At 40.8% G+C, this 16,730-nt stretch overlaps 2 protein-coding genes across 3 annotated transcripts; one reads left to right on the top strand and one right to left on the bottom strand.

Moving 5' to 3' along the window:
* Positions 1-5: 5 nt before the first annotated feature.
* acad11 (acyl-CoA dehydrogenase family, member 11) lies at positions 6-16,571 on the top strand. Its single transcript, XM_046372115.1, has 20 exons — positions 6-210; positions 346-445; positions 1,045-1,170; positions 1,422-1,583; positions 1,690-1,854; positions 1,936-2,077; positions 2,221-2,342; positions 2,458-2,564; positions 3,048-3,159; positions 3,647-3,724; positions 4,146-4,284; positions 4,666-4,773; positions 5,452-5,550; positions 13,966-14,035; positions 14,741-14,826; positions 14,955-15,026; positions 15,238-15,392; positions 15,527-15,643; positions 16,035-16,144; positions 16,253-16,571. The coding sequence occupies exons 1-20, from the start codon at positions 89-91 to the stop codon at positions 16,365-16,367; spliced, it is 2,307 nt and encodes a 768-aa protein (XP_046228071.1). The 5' UTR covers positions 6-88; the 3' UTR covers positions 16,368-16,571.
* On the bottom strand, positions 8,394-12,302 carry ackr4b (atypical chemokine receptor 4b). Of its 2 annotated transcripts, none has more exons than XM_046372120.1 (2): positions 12,008-12,302; positions 8,394-9,823 (listed from the first exon to the last, which is right to left on the bottom strand). In XM_046372120.1, exon 2 carries the CDS (start codon positions 9,816-9,818, stop codon positions 8,709-8,711), a length of 1,110 nt encoding a protein of 369 aa, XP_046228076.1. In that variant the 5' UTR covers positions 9,819-9,823; positions 12,008-12,302; the 3' UTR covers positions 8,394-8,708. The 2 variants fall into 2 exon arrangements, with proteins under 2 accessions (XP_046228076.1, XP_046228075.1); XM_046372119.1 differs by having other exon boundaries at positions 8,394-9,822; positions 12,005-12,301.
* Positions 16,572-16,730: the final 159 nt, after the last annotated feature.

The raw sequence follows: 16,730 nt of genomic DNA, 5'->3' as shown, positions 1-16,730 counted from the left end.
TTGTGTGCACCTGTAAACGGTCCGATCACTATCAATAGTTAACCCAACAATCCTCCTGGAAATGATTAATCTTCTCCTTACCTGAGACATGGACGACCTGACAACTCCTGTCCGTCAGCAACATAAATTCAGTGTTGATAGACTTTTAAGTTATCTGTCTGTAAAGTCTCTGGTGTCAAATAATGACACACTCACTGTCAGACAGTACAGGTAAGATAACGTTAAATCGAGCTGGTTTGTTTCGCAATTTTCCAGCGATGTCAAACGAGCCATTAAAAGCTAATACTTTACAATTCTTGTTTAGTTAGCTGGTAACAGGCTAACAGCGTCCTGTTGTCTTTCCAGTGCCGGTCAGTCAAACCCAACCTTCCTAATCCAAACCCGCTCAAACAGCTATGTTCTCAGGAAGAAACCTCCAGGTGAGCTGCTGCCAGGGGCTCACAAGGTAAGGTTTGATAAATCAATAACTTTGGTCGATTGAAAAGTTAGCAACGCGATTAAATGGCAGCGCTGTTGTGTGTGCAGCTGTTTCACTACTAAAGCTCAAGGGATACATTTAAAGCACTGTCTCTTTTGTGAAAGCCACACTTTTAAAAATTATAGTATTCATTTTGATACTAATTATAGGGGAAATGGAGGAAATTCTAAGACAGTTATTTGAGTCTAGGTATTGTTTTGTTAAGTTTATAAGCAGTCATTACTTTCCAGGAGAGAACAGCTCAAATCTCAAGAAAATATCAATTGTGAATGGAAAAGGTTAATCTCCAGAAATACTCAACGTTATGCTTGTCTGTACTCTGACTGAAACTTAAGATAAATGAATAAATTGTATGTGTGCCAAATGAATATTGTCTGAATTTCTAGAATTACAGCAACATCACATACCAGCAGTCCTTTCCAAGAAGCTTTATGTTGCTTATCTGTATCTGAGTAGAGAATCATAAGGAACATCTAGTGGGACCCGTGGGGGAAAAGGATGTTAGGATAATATCTTACAGCTCAGAGAATGGGTGATGTTTCAATATGAAATGGTGGATGTTGCAGGTGGACAGGGAGTATCGGGTGCAGAAGGCCCTGTTCGCTGCTGGCTTCCCTGTACCTCAGCCTCTCCTGCACTGCACGGATGCTGAAGTCATTGGAACAGAGTTCTACTTGATGGAGCATGTGAGGGTAAGTTTGTGTTCCTAAGGCCAGCATGATGTCCTTGCAGTCTTATTAATTATATTGCTGTTTTGCTTGACCTTTACTCTGTATTCAAAAGTTGAACTTTGGACTCACTTTAGTTTTCTTGCTCACATATGCTGATTTAATATACAAAATTGAAGCCCAGATTTCCAAATTTGTACTTTATGTCATATAATGGTCACCTATCATGAGATTAAAAGATACATATTGTGGAAAAAATACTCTTGTTTATCCAGGGGCGTATATTCAGGGATCTTCGTCTCCCTGGAGTCAGTGCAGCAGAGAGAACAGCTCTATATGTTGCTGCAGTGGAAGTGCTGGCAAAGCTGCACTCACTGGACCTGGCATCACTAAACCTTGAAGGGTATGGAAAAGGATCAGGCTACTGCAGGAGACAAGTGAGATAACACTTTGTACTCAATAAATCGAAATAACTTTATACACCTTCTCTGGAAAATTGTAGCTAATGCAATGACGTTAAAAAGTGGTTTTTCGTCTCTAAAGGTGTCTACCTGGACGAAACAGTACAAAGCAGCAGCCCACAGAGACATACCAGCCATGAATGAACTGTCTGATTGGTTGATGAAGAATTTGCCAGCCAGTGATAACGAGGTCACACTTGTCCATGGAGATTTCCGACTGGACAATTTGATATTCCATCCAACAGAGGTACAGCTCCATGAACAGTTGTTCTTGCACATCTTTTTCATGTGAATGTAAAGTTTTGCAAAGTGTTTTTGATGTCGTCAGGCACGTGTGATAGCGTTGTTGGACTGGGAGCTGTCGACCACTGGACAACCTTTGGCAGACTTGGCCTACTTCCTCATGCACCACTACTGGCCTGCAAACATTACTGTCATCAGCACAATGGGCAGCTTGAAAGGAATAGAAGGTAATGATAACAAATAACAACCCACAACATTGTAACGAGTATAGAAAATGGCTCAAATAGATAAATACTGTGTTCTAGAAGGTTTTGTGTCTGTTCCATTAATTGTTGTGCCTTTTCTGTCTCCTCGTCCAACTAATGAGCAGGTATCCCAACTGTGAGTGACCTAATCTCTATTTACTGCCAGTGCCGGGGGATCCCATCTGCTTTGCCACAGATGAACTTCTACTTGGCCCTCTCTGTCTTTAAAATGGCAGGAATTGCCCAGGTTTGTGCCTCTTTATATATAAAGCTCTACTGCAATTGTATCCCTCTTTGCCTTTTCTAGATACATACATTTTAATTTTTTGTACTTTTGTATATTTGCCACTTTTATCCATCAGGGGATCTATGCACGCCACCTACTGGGTAATGCCAGCGCTCCCAATGCAGCCCAGTTTGGCCAGTGTGTGGAGCCCTTGTCTAAGGTTGCCTTGCAGCTTGCACAGAGGTTGGTTGCAGTTGTAGCTACTAGTTAAGAAATAAAATGTCTGTGAGGTGTTTTACATCGGTTGGTGATCAGTACAGTAACTCAGTTTTTTTTTTTAAAAAAAAAAAAAGATCCTAAACGGTGTGAATGGCTGTCTGACTGATATCTGCTTTCCTGGTATAATTTTATCCATTTGTGGCAACACTCACTTCACCCCAAATTCATGAAAGTTGCAGACTATTTAGGAAGTATTCATTTTACTACTATGCATTAATGTACTAATGTAAGCATTAATAGATCTGACAGACCAAACATTCTGTTATCAACAGAATATTGTTGATAACAGAATTTTTAAATTAAATTCACTGTGATTGTAGGCCAGAAAACAGATGGATTCCACCGGTTGTGTAAAGTTGAGCCAGCAACGCTTGGAATTTGGCATCCAGCTGCTGCTTCTGATATTGCCTTTGGCTTTCTAACATGTGAAATATTCTCTGTTGCTAGTCCTGCTGCACGTTCTACAGAAGATGGTCTGTTTCTGCAGACAGCAAATGGTCAGGCTGTTCTCCAGCAGGTCAAAGACTTCATGAGACAATACATACTTCCTGCTCAGGAGGTCAGTGCCAAGAGCTGCCAGGAACAGAAGAGAGATTTATTTGCCCAGATGGACTCTTAGCTTGGACATGAAAGGATTTGACAGGGCACACCAGTTCATTCACGCGTTCAGTACTCGTCCATTTAAGCGAGAGAACAAGAAGTCTGTTGATACATGAATTATATTGCAGGCGGAATCATCACTGTTGGCTGGGCATCGTGTTAATGTGGCCCAGCAGTGTGATGCAAAGACATGGTATTGCAGATCTTGTTTAGTTTTATTTTATTTATTTATTTTATTTTATGGAACAGTCAACAAAGTTGGGTATTTTTTTTTTGTGGAGCAGAGCCACATATTTAACTATAAATTAGATTATATTTGTAACTTCGTTAGCACACTGTAAAGTAGGAGAAATATTTGTCTTTTTATGGTACCCTGTTAAGAGTACAGTCAAAAGGATATTGATTGATAGTGGCATTACTGTATAAAAATTGCTGTTTTTCTCCAGGAAGTTGCAGAGTACTACTCCAAACACGCTCAGTCTCCACAGAGGTGGCACACACCCCAAATAATAGAAGATCTAAAGGTAAGTAAGTATAGAAATTAAGGGTATTTATGTATCGTTTTTTTTTAATTATTATCCAGTTTGGTGGGCACGTTTTGTTTTTCCACACAGACCCACATGAGAACAGAGTAAAAATCGCATGGGTTAGGGAACAAAAGAAAAATCTTTATAACATTAACTCCAAGAGGTGTTACTTCAGAATCAGTCCAGAAGGTTCAAAACCTAAGCTTGTCTAAACAGTGCACCTCCCTTCTGGATCAGCCACACTCCACAATCCATCATTAAGAGTTTAAACTCAACAAAAAATACTGTTATTTATGCCTGTGCTGATTCGCTCCAAATTCTTGAGCTTTGCTTGTCATCTTTGGCATTTACTTTGAAATAAGCATTCAGTTCACACACACAGTGCACTGTGTATAGTAATGTGTACCTGTGGGTCCAGGTGAAAGCCAGGGAGGCAGGGCTGTGGAACCTGTTCCTGCCTGCTGTCAGTGGTCTCAGCCAGTTGGACTATGCCTACATTGCAGAGGAGACTGGGCGCTGCCTCTTTGCCCCGGAAGTCTTCAACTGCCAGGCTCCTGGTAAAACATCCTACATCATGTCAGATTTTAGATAATTTCAGTGACTATGGACACTTTTTAGAATATTACAGGTTCATTTGTATCAGTTACATGACTGTACTTAAACGTGACCTCACATTTTGTACATACAACATGGATTAGATTTTTCCCTCCAGAGTCAGGTAGAATTCTCTCCAGATGTCAACTTTTCAGCCTTGTGAGCATATGTGAGTTCAGTCACTGGGCTTAAAACATAAAAATCCCCAAAATTTGCCTCGTAAGATTTTTGTTTGTCAGGCAAGATAGAACAGTATGATTAAAACCCTGGAGAGCATATCATTTTCCAAATTTACACTGCAGTATTCTGAAAGGTTGGGGTGTGGGTGTGATGTCTCTGCACAGACACAGGAAATATGGAGGTGCTCCACATGTTTGGCAGCGAGGAGCAAAAAGGGAAATGGCTGGATCCTCTGCTCAGAGGAGAGATCCGCTCCTGCTTCTGTATGACAGGTATGTCCATGCTCTGACTTTGGAACGCATGCTTAATGTCACTGTGACTGACTGAGCAAAGAAAACACACCATATCCTCCAAGGTCAGCAGCGACATGAATGAAAAGTTCATTCCTCAAAATACTTATTCTGTTTTTCTGCTTACATTCCAGTGATGGCTGTGGTCTTAAATGAGCCAAGTAACACACAGTACGGCTACTACCTACTCTGTACATGGCTTAGAAATCCCGCACGGCATCAGTAAACACTAACTTACTATGAGTAATTCTTGCCTGTTTTCTCCCCTCTGCTTTCCACGCCGCCTGGAAACCATACTGTTGCCAGAGGTGATTACAGTGGGTGTGAACCTCCCCATGGTTTTTCATAAACACAGAGGATGATTAGCAATGTTTTGGGGGATGTGTTTTGTCACCAGTTTGGTTGATTTATAACACTTGATTAGGAACAAGAACATCCATCTTGTGCTGAGAAGCATTGCTACTTCTGACTTTTAAGATCATCTGCTCTACAGAAAATGGGGTGACTGCACTCCGTTGATTTTTACCACTCTGCCTGTGGTCTGAGCTGGAATTTTAGAAATGATACAGCATGAAGCAAAGGCAGGGGAAATACAAAGTGTGAAACTACTGTCCTTTGTCCTTTTGTGAGTTTTAAACTGATGTGTGGTCAATTTCCTAGAACCTGATGTGGCCTCCAGTGATGCAACAAACATGGAGTGCACTCTTCGCAGGGATGACAACAACTTCGTCATAAATGGCAAGAAATGGTGGAGCAGTGGTATGTCCTTTTTTTCTGTTAGTTACATTAGCAAAAAACGTGAATTATTTCACTAACAGCAATTTATAGTTTCCTGTTCCGTGTCGGACTGAAAGGCTGAACTGCGAGTCGTTTTGTGTAGATCAACTTGCTGTAAATCACGGTTTGAAGGCTCCTTAAACCAAAGAAAGAGCCTGAAAGGGATTATTGTTGTTAAATACCCAGAGCACTTCTCCAAAAGAGATGGATTTTAGATGCCATCAAGATGCTGCTTTAACAAAGCACAACTGAACTGAGATAAATGTTTACCCAAACTGACAGCATATGGACAACAAAAAAAAGCACAAATGACTCATACAACAAGTATTACATAACATGAACAGCTTTTTAATAGCCTTGAAAATTCTTTCATTGTTAAATTCTGGAAAATTTATATCAGAGCTGCTTTGATTTTCCAGTAGATTGGATCAGAATAGGTCACGAATTCAAACCATAACACGTCAACAGTCAATAGTCACTTACTTCTAATTAGCCAGTCGTGGTAAGTGATTCAAGGTGATTCTGATTGGCTCTGTAAATGAGTCTGCTTAACATTATCTTGTTAAAATTATTGAACATCATTTGACGGTAAACTGCAAATCAATTCAACAACATTATAAAATTAAATGTTAGGGACTTAGGATTTAATTGTTGGCTATCACAGAAATATTTAAAAGTCCTATTAGTGTTTTAGATGTTTATCATGCACCTCCTAAATCACTGTGAAGAGAAAGATATTCCAGATGTTTCCTCTGACACAGATGGTCTGAGGTTTTGATTCCCAGCTTAAAGGAAAACAGTGGCCTGCTGTTTTTGTAGGTTTTTTTTTTTTTACATCTGCACGGAGTTCCTTCCTGTTGTTGGAAACTTAAAGCATTGTGGTTTACTTAAGATGAGCAGGCTTTCCATTTTCAAATTGTTACCTTTATGAGGTACATGGTCCATGTCACCATGACTACCCTCTCTCTTTTTTTTTTTTCTTTAGTTTTATCTTTCCTTGGAAGAGAAATTACCATTAGTAGGAAACAAATCTGTCCTCCTCAAGCCTGAATATCAGTGACTTTTGTACCTCTGCAGTGAGTCATAATATCCAGTCACAGTCAGTTCAATTTTAATGTACAAAAGTGGAAGTAAAACTAGTTGTGTTAATCTAAGTTAGTTTAAAAGACAGATATTTTGGCATTGTATCTCATTGTTTCCAAGTATCAAATACCAAATATAACTGCCAGCTCTTGGAGTTATGTAACTGACATTAATGGGTGTTTCCCCATCCACTGGCCCCTGGCAACCTGAACAACATGTCCCCTAAAAGCAGATCTGAGCAATTGTTTATATTCTTGCACCAGTTTTTCTGATAGAGGACAGAAAGTAAAGATGAGTCATCTACGGCTCGTATGCTGTATTTCATTATATTAATTACATAGCAGTTTCCACATTAGATTGTCATGACTTTTTAGACCAACTACTACTTGTCATGGAATAACCCGTCGGTGCTCTCCAATTAGACGAAAACCCACTCAGTGTGTTGCCGTGTTTCTTTTCACATTTCCCTTTTCTCCAATGCTGAGTAGCTGAATGGGAGGGTCCATACATGTTGTCTTGGCAGCTCTGTGGAGGGGAGACTGTATAAGATTGTCCCTTGGGCATGACGATAATGTATTACGATTGTTCCCAGACCTGCAGTTTTTTATCTTTGAGCTATTGGTGTTTGCCTAGACGAGGTACACATGTTTAACATTACTGGTAGTTGCTAGTGGAACGTAATCGTCATACAGGTCATTATGATTTTGATTTTCCTCAGGCAGTGTTGTGATTGGTCAGTTAAAGACCCATGTGTTTTGGGGTTACAGTAAATAATGTTGAGACACGTAATGCTTGCCATTACTCATTTACTGTTTAAGAAAAGCCTGAGATGTCTGGGGTTCAATTGAAAAGCAGATTGGAAAGGCAGAATTTGACAATGGCTTGTTGATACATTACTAAGTGGGCTCACACTGGAATGAAAACTTCCTTGTTTACCTGTTTAACTTTTCTCTTTTTAAGTGGACACACCTAAGTTTTATTTTTGTTTTCGAAGTCCACCTCCCACGCATCCCAACTGTAAGCCAATACAGTGGAAAGAGGATGACTAACAGGTACTGCAAATAGGGAGAACAGTAAACCATGGAATTTGTTTAAGCTTTAAGACCTTTATGAGCTGTCTGTGGTGGATCTGGTCAAGAGGGTTTGACAATTGAAGCTCACTGCTCACAATCATAGCAGTAATGTACACAGGCTTGATAAAAGCACATTTTAACTCTTGGACTGTGGCCATCCAGCGCTTTGAGCCTAAATTTTGTGTGTTGAATGTATTAGGGTTAGCCTGAGTAGAATGTTACACGAAGAGTTATTTCAAAGGAAAAATTACTGTTTTTAGCATGTTAGAGAGAGCATAATACACCACTAAAATGGCATGTCACTACATGAAGCTATGGATTGCACTCTACTACAAACCATTTGCTTATTCAAGCTCAGATTATTGAAATAAAGGAAGATGAGTGAGTAATCACTCCAGTCACGATTAAAGCGCCTCCAAAATAACATGCTGCTTTGCTGTCTCCAAATTTGACGTCATCAAGGGGTCCTTCCTGCTGTTTGCTGTTCTGAATTTGCCAAATGTTTTCCTACACAATGGGTCACCCACTGTGCAATCAAGTCATCCGTCATCTCAACCCAAAGCGCTGAGATGTAACAAAATGCGATTCAGATGATCACATGGATGGCGGCGCAGACTCTAAGGTTCAGTTGGACTTGTCGTGAGGACACAGAAAAGCACTCGGAGCATCTTGATGTTCAGCTGCATTTAATTGCAACAAATGTTAGTAGATGCATGTCACTGAAAATCTTTGTTCTTTTATTTAACAAAATACATCATTTATACAAAATACTTCGTTAGTGCATATAAACTCATTGTACATATGCTGTAAATTTTACATGCTAAGAATTATTAGAATTATAAATGGTTTTTAATTCTAATGATTAATGTCTATCTTGTATGATAGTAAAATAATACTATATATCTTGTGCGGTAGTAAAAATCTATACATAGATGTATGATTTTGTATAGATGCTTACAGGAAAACAGAAACATGCTTTGAGTCTTAAATAGTAAAGGTGCTGGTGTCTTGGTCTTCTGATCCAGACTGGGATTGTGTTTGGTTGTGCGTGTTGAGCGCAATCTCCACTGCTGGTTCCTCGTTGACGTGTCTTGGGTGTCTCCCAAGTCGCTGCCCAAGGTGCTTTGCAGCCTTGAGGACATGTCCCCTGAAGGAGGACCCAATGAAGGCATAGAGGACAGGGTTAATGCAGGCGTGAGTCAGTGCCAGGCCCTCTGTCACTTGGAGAGCATGATCCAGGCCCTTGCTCACATCACAGTCGGTCACAAGGATGTAGATAACGTCCATTGCTCGGCATAGCTTGACCACGTTGTAGGGCAGCTGGGTTAGCAGGAATACAGTCACCACTGCCAGCAGGACCCGCAGGGCACGCCACTTCCGGTCTCTCCGCACCCCAGCTGCCTGACTCAGCACTCGGCCCACACAGCAGTAGCACACCACCATGACCAAGAAGGGTAGTAAGAATCTAAGGAACACCTCCAGCAGCTCCAGGGCAGCCTTTGCAGGTCGAGCCATGTTGTTAGGGTAAACAGCTGTACAGGCCATCCTGTGATGGGAGTGCTTCACTGTGGAGAAGATAAGTTCTGGAAGACCAAGAAAGCCTGCTACAGTCCACAGCAACACACACACCAGGAGCCACAGTCTCCTCGCTCGTGGGCCTGTCCCAGTTCTGCCTGTTGGATTGCAGACTACAGCACGGTAGCGATCCACACTGATGCATGCCAGCATCAGCATGCCACAGCTGAAGTTGGTGCTGTAGAGAAAGGAGGTGAGCTTGCAGGCCTCGGGACCCAACTTCCAACCATGGACAGCATCCGCTGCCCAGAAAGGCAGGGTGAAGAGAAGCAGCAGGTCCGAAATGGCGAGGTTAAGGATGCACACATCTGTCAGGGTCCGTAGTCGCACCTTTGATGTGTAGACCACCACTACCAGGGCATTCCCAGCCAGGCCAACCACCAGAGCCAAGGCATAGATGATCGGGAGGAAGATGCCTGCAAATGAGCGCACCGCCTCCTTGTCGCAAACGCTGTGTTCATAATTGTAATCGTAACTGTCATTAAAGCTGGAGTCCTCACTGTAGTCGAAATCTTCCATTTTGCTGTAGTGGCCAAAAAAACAGAGTACAATTTAGGAAGTCATTTGCTATATTTTTAAAGTGGAAAAAAATGGTGTGATATGGGCTATACAGACAATCCACTGCATTTAAGTGTTGTTCAACAGAACAAGAGCAACAGAATAACAGGAAAAGGAAGTTCTTTTCTGTATTCAGCATCAAAGGAATCTCTCATGCATGGTTTGTCTGATAGTTTAAGCCCTGTCTGTCTGAACTGTGTGTGGGCTTGAATAAACCCTGTGAGCACAACTCTGAGAAAACGGCAGACAAAAGAATTGCAAAGCAGCTAATTAGCTTTTGAATTCCGCTAATTTGTAATGTGCTGGAGACTAGTTGAGTTATAGACTTTAAACTGGTAGCGTTTGGTTTACTACTCATTTAATCTCAATTTCTGTGATTAACAATAAGGGAAAAGATCAGGATTCACCGTAGAACTGTTATTTTTTCCTCGTAAAGCAGCACAAGCTGTGCTGCAAATACACGTCCGCCGTGTAGAACACTGTTTGCAGGTCGTAGACTTTAACTGCTGGCACATTCATCCATATATCACACTTCCAGTATTTTTCTTTTAATGATAAATGTCACTTAGCCAGTAAGAGACAATGTTGCCATTGACAGGCAGTATGTGGAGAGATGAGTATGCCAAGGTGCAACTAAGGTATCCTGCTAGATTCAAGTCCAACGTGATGCTGTTGGATATGGTATGTGCTAGTTCAACAGGACAATCTTTTGAAGTCAGACTTTGATCCAAACTCCCGAGTTGTTCGCTCCAGATGAAGATGCTGTGGCTACTGAGGACTAGTAAATACATGCATATATGGGTCTACGTAATGACACTGACTGGCTCTGATCAAAGATAATTCTTGTTGGCTGGAAAACGATCGAACAGTTTCTTGAGGAACGTCATAATCTAATGGAACTTGAAGTGGAGGTTCACGTAGTATATTTATTATGTGTTTTGTATTTAATCAAATTTACTGATGGGAGGAGTTCAGAAAACTGTGAAACCCAACAACAAAATGCATTACGTGACAGATGACACATTCCCTGGCTTAGGACCAAATATTTTGCTTCTCAGAAGAGTTTTGGCAAATCATACTTTCCAACGACAGCAGTCATATTATGAAAAGTATCCAGGTTTGTTATATAATGAGTCATTACATCCCTTATGGGAGGAGCAGGAGTTACTGAACAGATGTTCACTGAGACAAAAATATGTCAAGTATTCCAGTGGTGTCAGCAGCTGCAGTTCATATGTAAAGGTAGCGTAATAGGTTGATAGAATTGTCTGTTTTTAATATGGTTGTTTGGGTTATTTGGTCTTCACAAGTTGAACAGAGAAAGAAAAAGTTGTCAAAGGCCAGATGGCAGGTATAATATGAGCATAATGTATTATACAGGCTTGTTTTCATGCTGTTTGCACACACATTACTAATGATGTTAACAAGCTTTTTGCATCATCAGATGATCACACAACTTTTTGAGAATTTTGCTATTTAGGATTATTCTTTCTATTGAAAAGCATGTTGTGACTGTTTTGTTTACATTTGGATCACGCGATGTACATGAGATTTTATTTTATGTAAAAAAACGAAATGGATTAAAGCAAATTAACTGAGACAGAAGTCCAGACCACTGTGGTTGAAACTATACTAACAGTACTCCTAATAAAAGTAATTGTAAACTTTAGTCTATGACTCTGTCAAAAGAAATGTTTACAAGGAGCAAAAACACTGAGGAGATGAACATTTTTTTTAGCTTGTTATCATTACCTCCCTGTGGTTATAATAATCTCATAAAATATCCTGAGCCGGCTGAACTTTGACTGTTAGTCTAATGCTAAAGTGAACTCTTAACTACTGGAAAATACAAGGAACAATACTTGTTAGTATACATTGCGGTGTTATCAGTAAATGTGAGATGTTTACTTTATTGACTTCAAATTCAGGCTACAAACATATAAAACAGAATTAAATCTCCAAGAAACTTAGTCTAAACAAGACTCCATGTACAACCTTGTCAGCACTTGATATGGTGAAGAACTGATAAGAAAAACACATCCCAGGGTTCTTTATGTACTTCTTGTGATAGTCTGACTTGTTTCCACTTTAAACAATTAACAAAGTACTGAACAAAGTAGTAATTAAAGTCGAAAAGATCTTCTTACCTTGTGTGTGTGTGTTCCTTTTTTGAGGTTTGATTTGAATCCTCTTCTTAAAATCACACACACACCAACAGTTAGTGTGTATCCTGAGGAGAGACGCTGTATGCACCACAGCACTGAAGTGAGTAAGCTCTTTGCCTCAGCCAACCCCACTCCCTTCACTGCTGACAGCAGCGCGTCGCCTCACCACGTAGCTCTCTGTGCATGTGCCTGTGTCTTTAAGAGCGTGCCATGTTGCAAGGCAAATGTATAAATTAAAATTCCTGCAGTCCTTGCTGTCTTGGTATGGTTTTCTGCATAGTGCAGCACACAGAGAGAAGCTGGGTTTTTTTTTTTTTTTTTTCTTAATTTCAGACAAATTATGAAGCTACTCTCTCGGCCACAATGTCACGCAGAGACGGCCTGGGTGGCTGCCCTTTGTTTACCTCTGACCAAGAAAGAGAAAGGATGAAAGGAGGATATGAAATAACATCCCATATGGATGAAGTTTGTCTCATTCTCAAGGTTTACTGTGGTTTGCTCAAACAGCCACTTCTGGTTTGTTTGTTATGCACACGAATTACCAGCCTCACTCACATTAGCCGAAAGTCTAAACTTTTCTATTTCAGATACTTTTAACTTTCTGAGTTTCTGAGTATTTTGGTTTCCTGGGTTTTTGCCTTATTTAAGCTTCCTCAGAAACGGTTGACTTATCTTTTTTTTTCTTTTTTCTTACATGCAAAGGTAATTGAGTAAAATTAACAAAACATCAGGATTTGCCACAACAAACAAAAGCATACTTTTGTAAAAGTCAAACTTTTCTGCAAAGAAAATACGCATTAGTTTTTTAAGTATGTCTTACTGATGCGGACATCTTTCCAAAAAAAAAGAAAGAAAAAAAAAAACAACAAAGCAACAGCAAAAAATTGTTTTCATTTCATGTTCTCGGAAGCACAATTTTCTGGGCTGGGGAGGGTTATTTTCATTCCTGTGGGGATAAGGACAAGTCCAGGCGTGACTGACAGGACTCACCGTTTGTCAGCAACAATGAGACTTACGTAAGGGTTCACAGGAAAGCCCAATCTGCCCAAATGCTAAACAGGCTTTTCTAGGACAGATGAGTGGTTTGGGTGGAGTCAGGTGTCAGATGTTTTCCATGCTTCGTTACAGTGTCAGCGTAGCCATTAAACACTGGATTAAATTCCTGCAGTCGTTGAAACATTAAACATCTGTCAGATTGTGTCTAAGTGTCGACATGCACTCACGCTGTGATTCTCATACTGTGAACATTCAAAATCTGTTACTGTCTGGCAGCCATATGTCCTTCGTCCTCAGGGGATAGTTTTGCCACTTGGACGGAAATATAAACAGGAAGGCAGTCCATTGGTCACTGCATCCGTGCCTTAGGGATCCAAGGCCACATGCAAGACTGTCTGAATGTGGACTCTGAGCCAGGGAAAATCCAGATATTCTGTTATTATTACGTCATTATCTGTCTTTTCACTCATCAGTGTGGTTATTAAACATTTGACATCATTGTATTCATTTCATCTAGGCAGTGTAATATCTTTTCAAAACGTATCTCTATAAAATGTTGCCCTACAGTGGGTGTTTTGTACAGTATTCGTACGTAGTTGCGGCCATGAAAGAGGCATTTTATCCTTCAAAGACTCTTATAAATCTTCAGTTTCTCCCCAATAAACAACATCTGCTTAATGACAAGCTGAATGTTACTCTATGTGAAAGAGTCCAACTCAGGAAATGTAAATCAACCTCTGGCTGTCTGAGCCGGCCATTCTCATGCCAGAAATCTTTCAGTGGCTTCGTCCACGTTTGGCACTTCCCAGCGCATATTGTTTTCCGGTTGTCGAATGGTTAAGGACGGAGTCTGACTGTGAAAAGTTGCCATTTTTTGTTACACCACCATACAGCGACAAAGCACGAATTCAAATGAACTGCAGCTTTTCTGACTGTTTCCCGCACAGGTGCTGGCAATCCCAAATGCAAAGTGGCCATTGTGATGTGCAGGAGTGGCTCTCAGGAAGTGAGCAGCAGGTCAGCAGTGTGTTAACACTTATGTGGTGAAGCATATTTGCATATTTGTTTCCTCCTGTGGTGACTTGGCAAGACTAGAAGCTTCTGATGTCATGTTTTTAACCACATATTTTATTATTCCTGGATTTGTGTTAGCAATATTCCATTTCTACCAATGAAAGCACTTGTGGGTTTTTTGGCTGTTGTTTTTTTTTAATTTTCTTTTTTTCACTTTAATGAGTCTGTGCTCACTTTACTGTCGAGACTATTTTTTCTTTTAACCTTCTTCAGTGCCACTGTTATAATTTAAACGGACTTTGGTTCAGGGACAAGCCGTACTTCTCAGGATGCGCTTTCTTTTTAACACCCGTATGCCCAGCCTTTCTGCTGAAAGGTTTGGATCACATGGCAGAAAAGTCTGTCAGTTGAACCTTGCTGACAGTAAACATGACATGTAATTGGCACCAAAGTTCATCAGTTATAAGCATTAATGTGTACATGAAAAAAAAATTGAAACAACCGCTCCCATGATATGTAATACACTTTCTCCTTGTTTTGTCAGCAGTGTAATACGGCACACGCCCAACCTTGTATGAGAAGAAAGATTTAAAGATCATATCTAGACCCTCATGAAACTTGTCAAAATGCTTTTTTGTAGAATTTCTAAACTGAAACGGTTAAACAGAGTAAAATTAAAACCTTTGTTATAAACTTGTTTTTTTTAAGGCACAGACAACATAGCATGATCCTCGTCCCTATGGACACGCCAGGTGTAAAGCTCGTCCGGCCACTCACCGTGTTTGGACAGGATGGTAGGATCATGTCACCACCACCTCTCTTTTTCCACTATATTAATTTCCTTTTTGCATGCGGATGTGACAAATGAGGTGGAGCATTCTTGACCCAATAAATCTGTTCTTCCCCTTGTTTCTGTGTTTAGATGCTATCCATGGTGGCCACTTTGAAGTGCACTTTGAAAACGTGCAGGTTCCTGCCTCCAACATTATTCTTGGTAAGACTCTGTACTCACATAAAGTCTTCTGCAGAAGCACGCAGCACCTATAACAGCATAAAAATATGTTAACCATTATCAGTCTTTAATTGTGTTTGGACAATAAAGTTGGCTTGACGGTTACGTGTTTGAGGTCACTAGGTCAGAGATTGCTTCTTGTGAGGATTCGTGAAGTTGCTTCCTGGTTCTCTCCCTGTGTATTTGTCTCCAGGAGAAGGACGGGGTTTTGAGATTGCTCAGGGCCGTCTGGGCCCCGGCAGGCTGCACCACTGCATGAGGGCTGTCGGTCTGGCAGAGATGGCGCTGGAAATGCTCTGTCAACGGGCCGCCTCCAGGCACACATTTGGAAAGAAACTGTACCAACATGTAAGTGAATATTGATCCAACTGAGATGCTGGTACGATAGCATGTGTTGAGCTGCCGTTGACACCTAGTGGACAGAGTTTAACACACAACTTAATATCGCCCCCGACCCCCGCTCTTTGTTGTTATGTGTGTAGGAAGTTGTTGCTCACTGGATCGCAGAGTGCCGTCTCATGATAGAACAGACTCGCCTGCTGACTCTACACGCTGCTCATGCACTGGATACGCTGGGCAGCCAGGCTGCTCGCAAACAGGTGAAACTGTCTGTTTTGGACATGCTGACATATTGTGTCCAAATCTGGACTACATACAAGAGTATGTAGTAAATCTTTATGCTGTACTGTTTTTGTTGGTAGTGTACAAGAAGTCAACATACTTAACCAGTTTTTACATTGAGAAAATAATACCTTGTCATGTCAGAGGACAGTCGCTTCAGGATGCCACTGCCAATTAAGGTTTAACCATGAACAGTTACCTTTATTTGTGAAGACAGTTGTGTCTTTGTAAATCAGTGTACTTCAACAGTAAACCAAGCTCTTAGATTATTTTGTGACTTCTCCTATGTACACACTTCATACACCAACCTTAGAAGGAATATGTAGTGTGGATTTCTTTATTTTTACTGTTTACCTGATGTGTTCCTAGATTGCGATGATCAAGGTGGCAGCAGCCAGGATGGCCTGTAAGGTGGTGGATTGTGCTATCCAGGTACATGGAGGTGCAGGTGTGTCGGGAGATGTCCCACTTGCACAGATGTAAGTGCCCCCCCCCCCCACACACACACACACACACACATATACACACACACCCACTCAAATAAGAATGAGCATGAATTCCATCTCTTTCCTCACGTTCTTCCTTAGGTATTCATATGTGCGGACTCTGCGCATTGCTGATGGGCCAGATGAGGTGCACCTCTCCTCCATTGCTCATTTAGAACTGAGGGATCAACTAAAGAAGGCACAGGCCAAGTTGTAGATTAATGGACATCAAATGCAATCACAAACCAGCACTTTGCTTTAACAAAAACAGATTTTTTTTCTCTCTTTTGAAGAAGCAGATTTTAAATGAGCTTTTTGTGAAATTGTAAATAATTTTGCTACAAAAAAATAGTGTTAATAAGTGACTGACTCATACTTAGCTGAACACAGATTAGCCACATTAAAACATGGGGAAACCTTAGGTTCTAGTAAGCGTGTGCATGTTCTTTGACACACATCACCTACTTAAACACTGCATACCATATACACCCCCCCCCACATACAGGCACCCTGTCACAAAACAGTTCAGTAATGTGCCTGGATTTTGCTGCAATCCATTTTTTTTAAATCATTCCATTAT

Source organism: Scatophagus argus, chromosome 18 (genome assembly GCF_020382885.2).
Source record: "Scatophagus argus isolate fScaArg1 chromosome 18, fScaArg1.pri, whole genome shotgun sequence".
Classification (NCBI taxonomy): Eukaryota; Metazoa; Chordata; class Actinopteri; family Scatophagidae; genus Scatophagus; species Scatophagus argus.
This window is presented reverse-complemented; position numbering and strand designations above follow the sequence as displayed.

Coding starts and splice junctions, on each gene's coding strand:
- acad11 (XM_046372115.1), top strand. CDS start 89: ATGGACGACCTGACAACTCCTGTCCGTCAGCAACATAAATTCAGTGTT. Junction 2,078..2,220: donor CAGCTTGAAAGGAATAGAAG/GTAATGATAACA, acceptor ACTAATGAGCAG/GTATCCCAACTGTGAGTGAC. Junction 2,343..2,457: donor AAATGGCAGGAATTGCCCAG/GTTTGTGCCTCT, acceptor TTTATCCATCAG/GGGATCTATGCACGCCACCT.
- ackr4b (XM_046372120.1), bottom strand. CDS start 9,818: ATGGAAGATTTCGACTACAGTGAGGACTCCAGCTTTAATGACAGTTAC.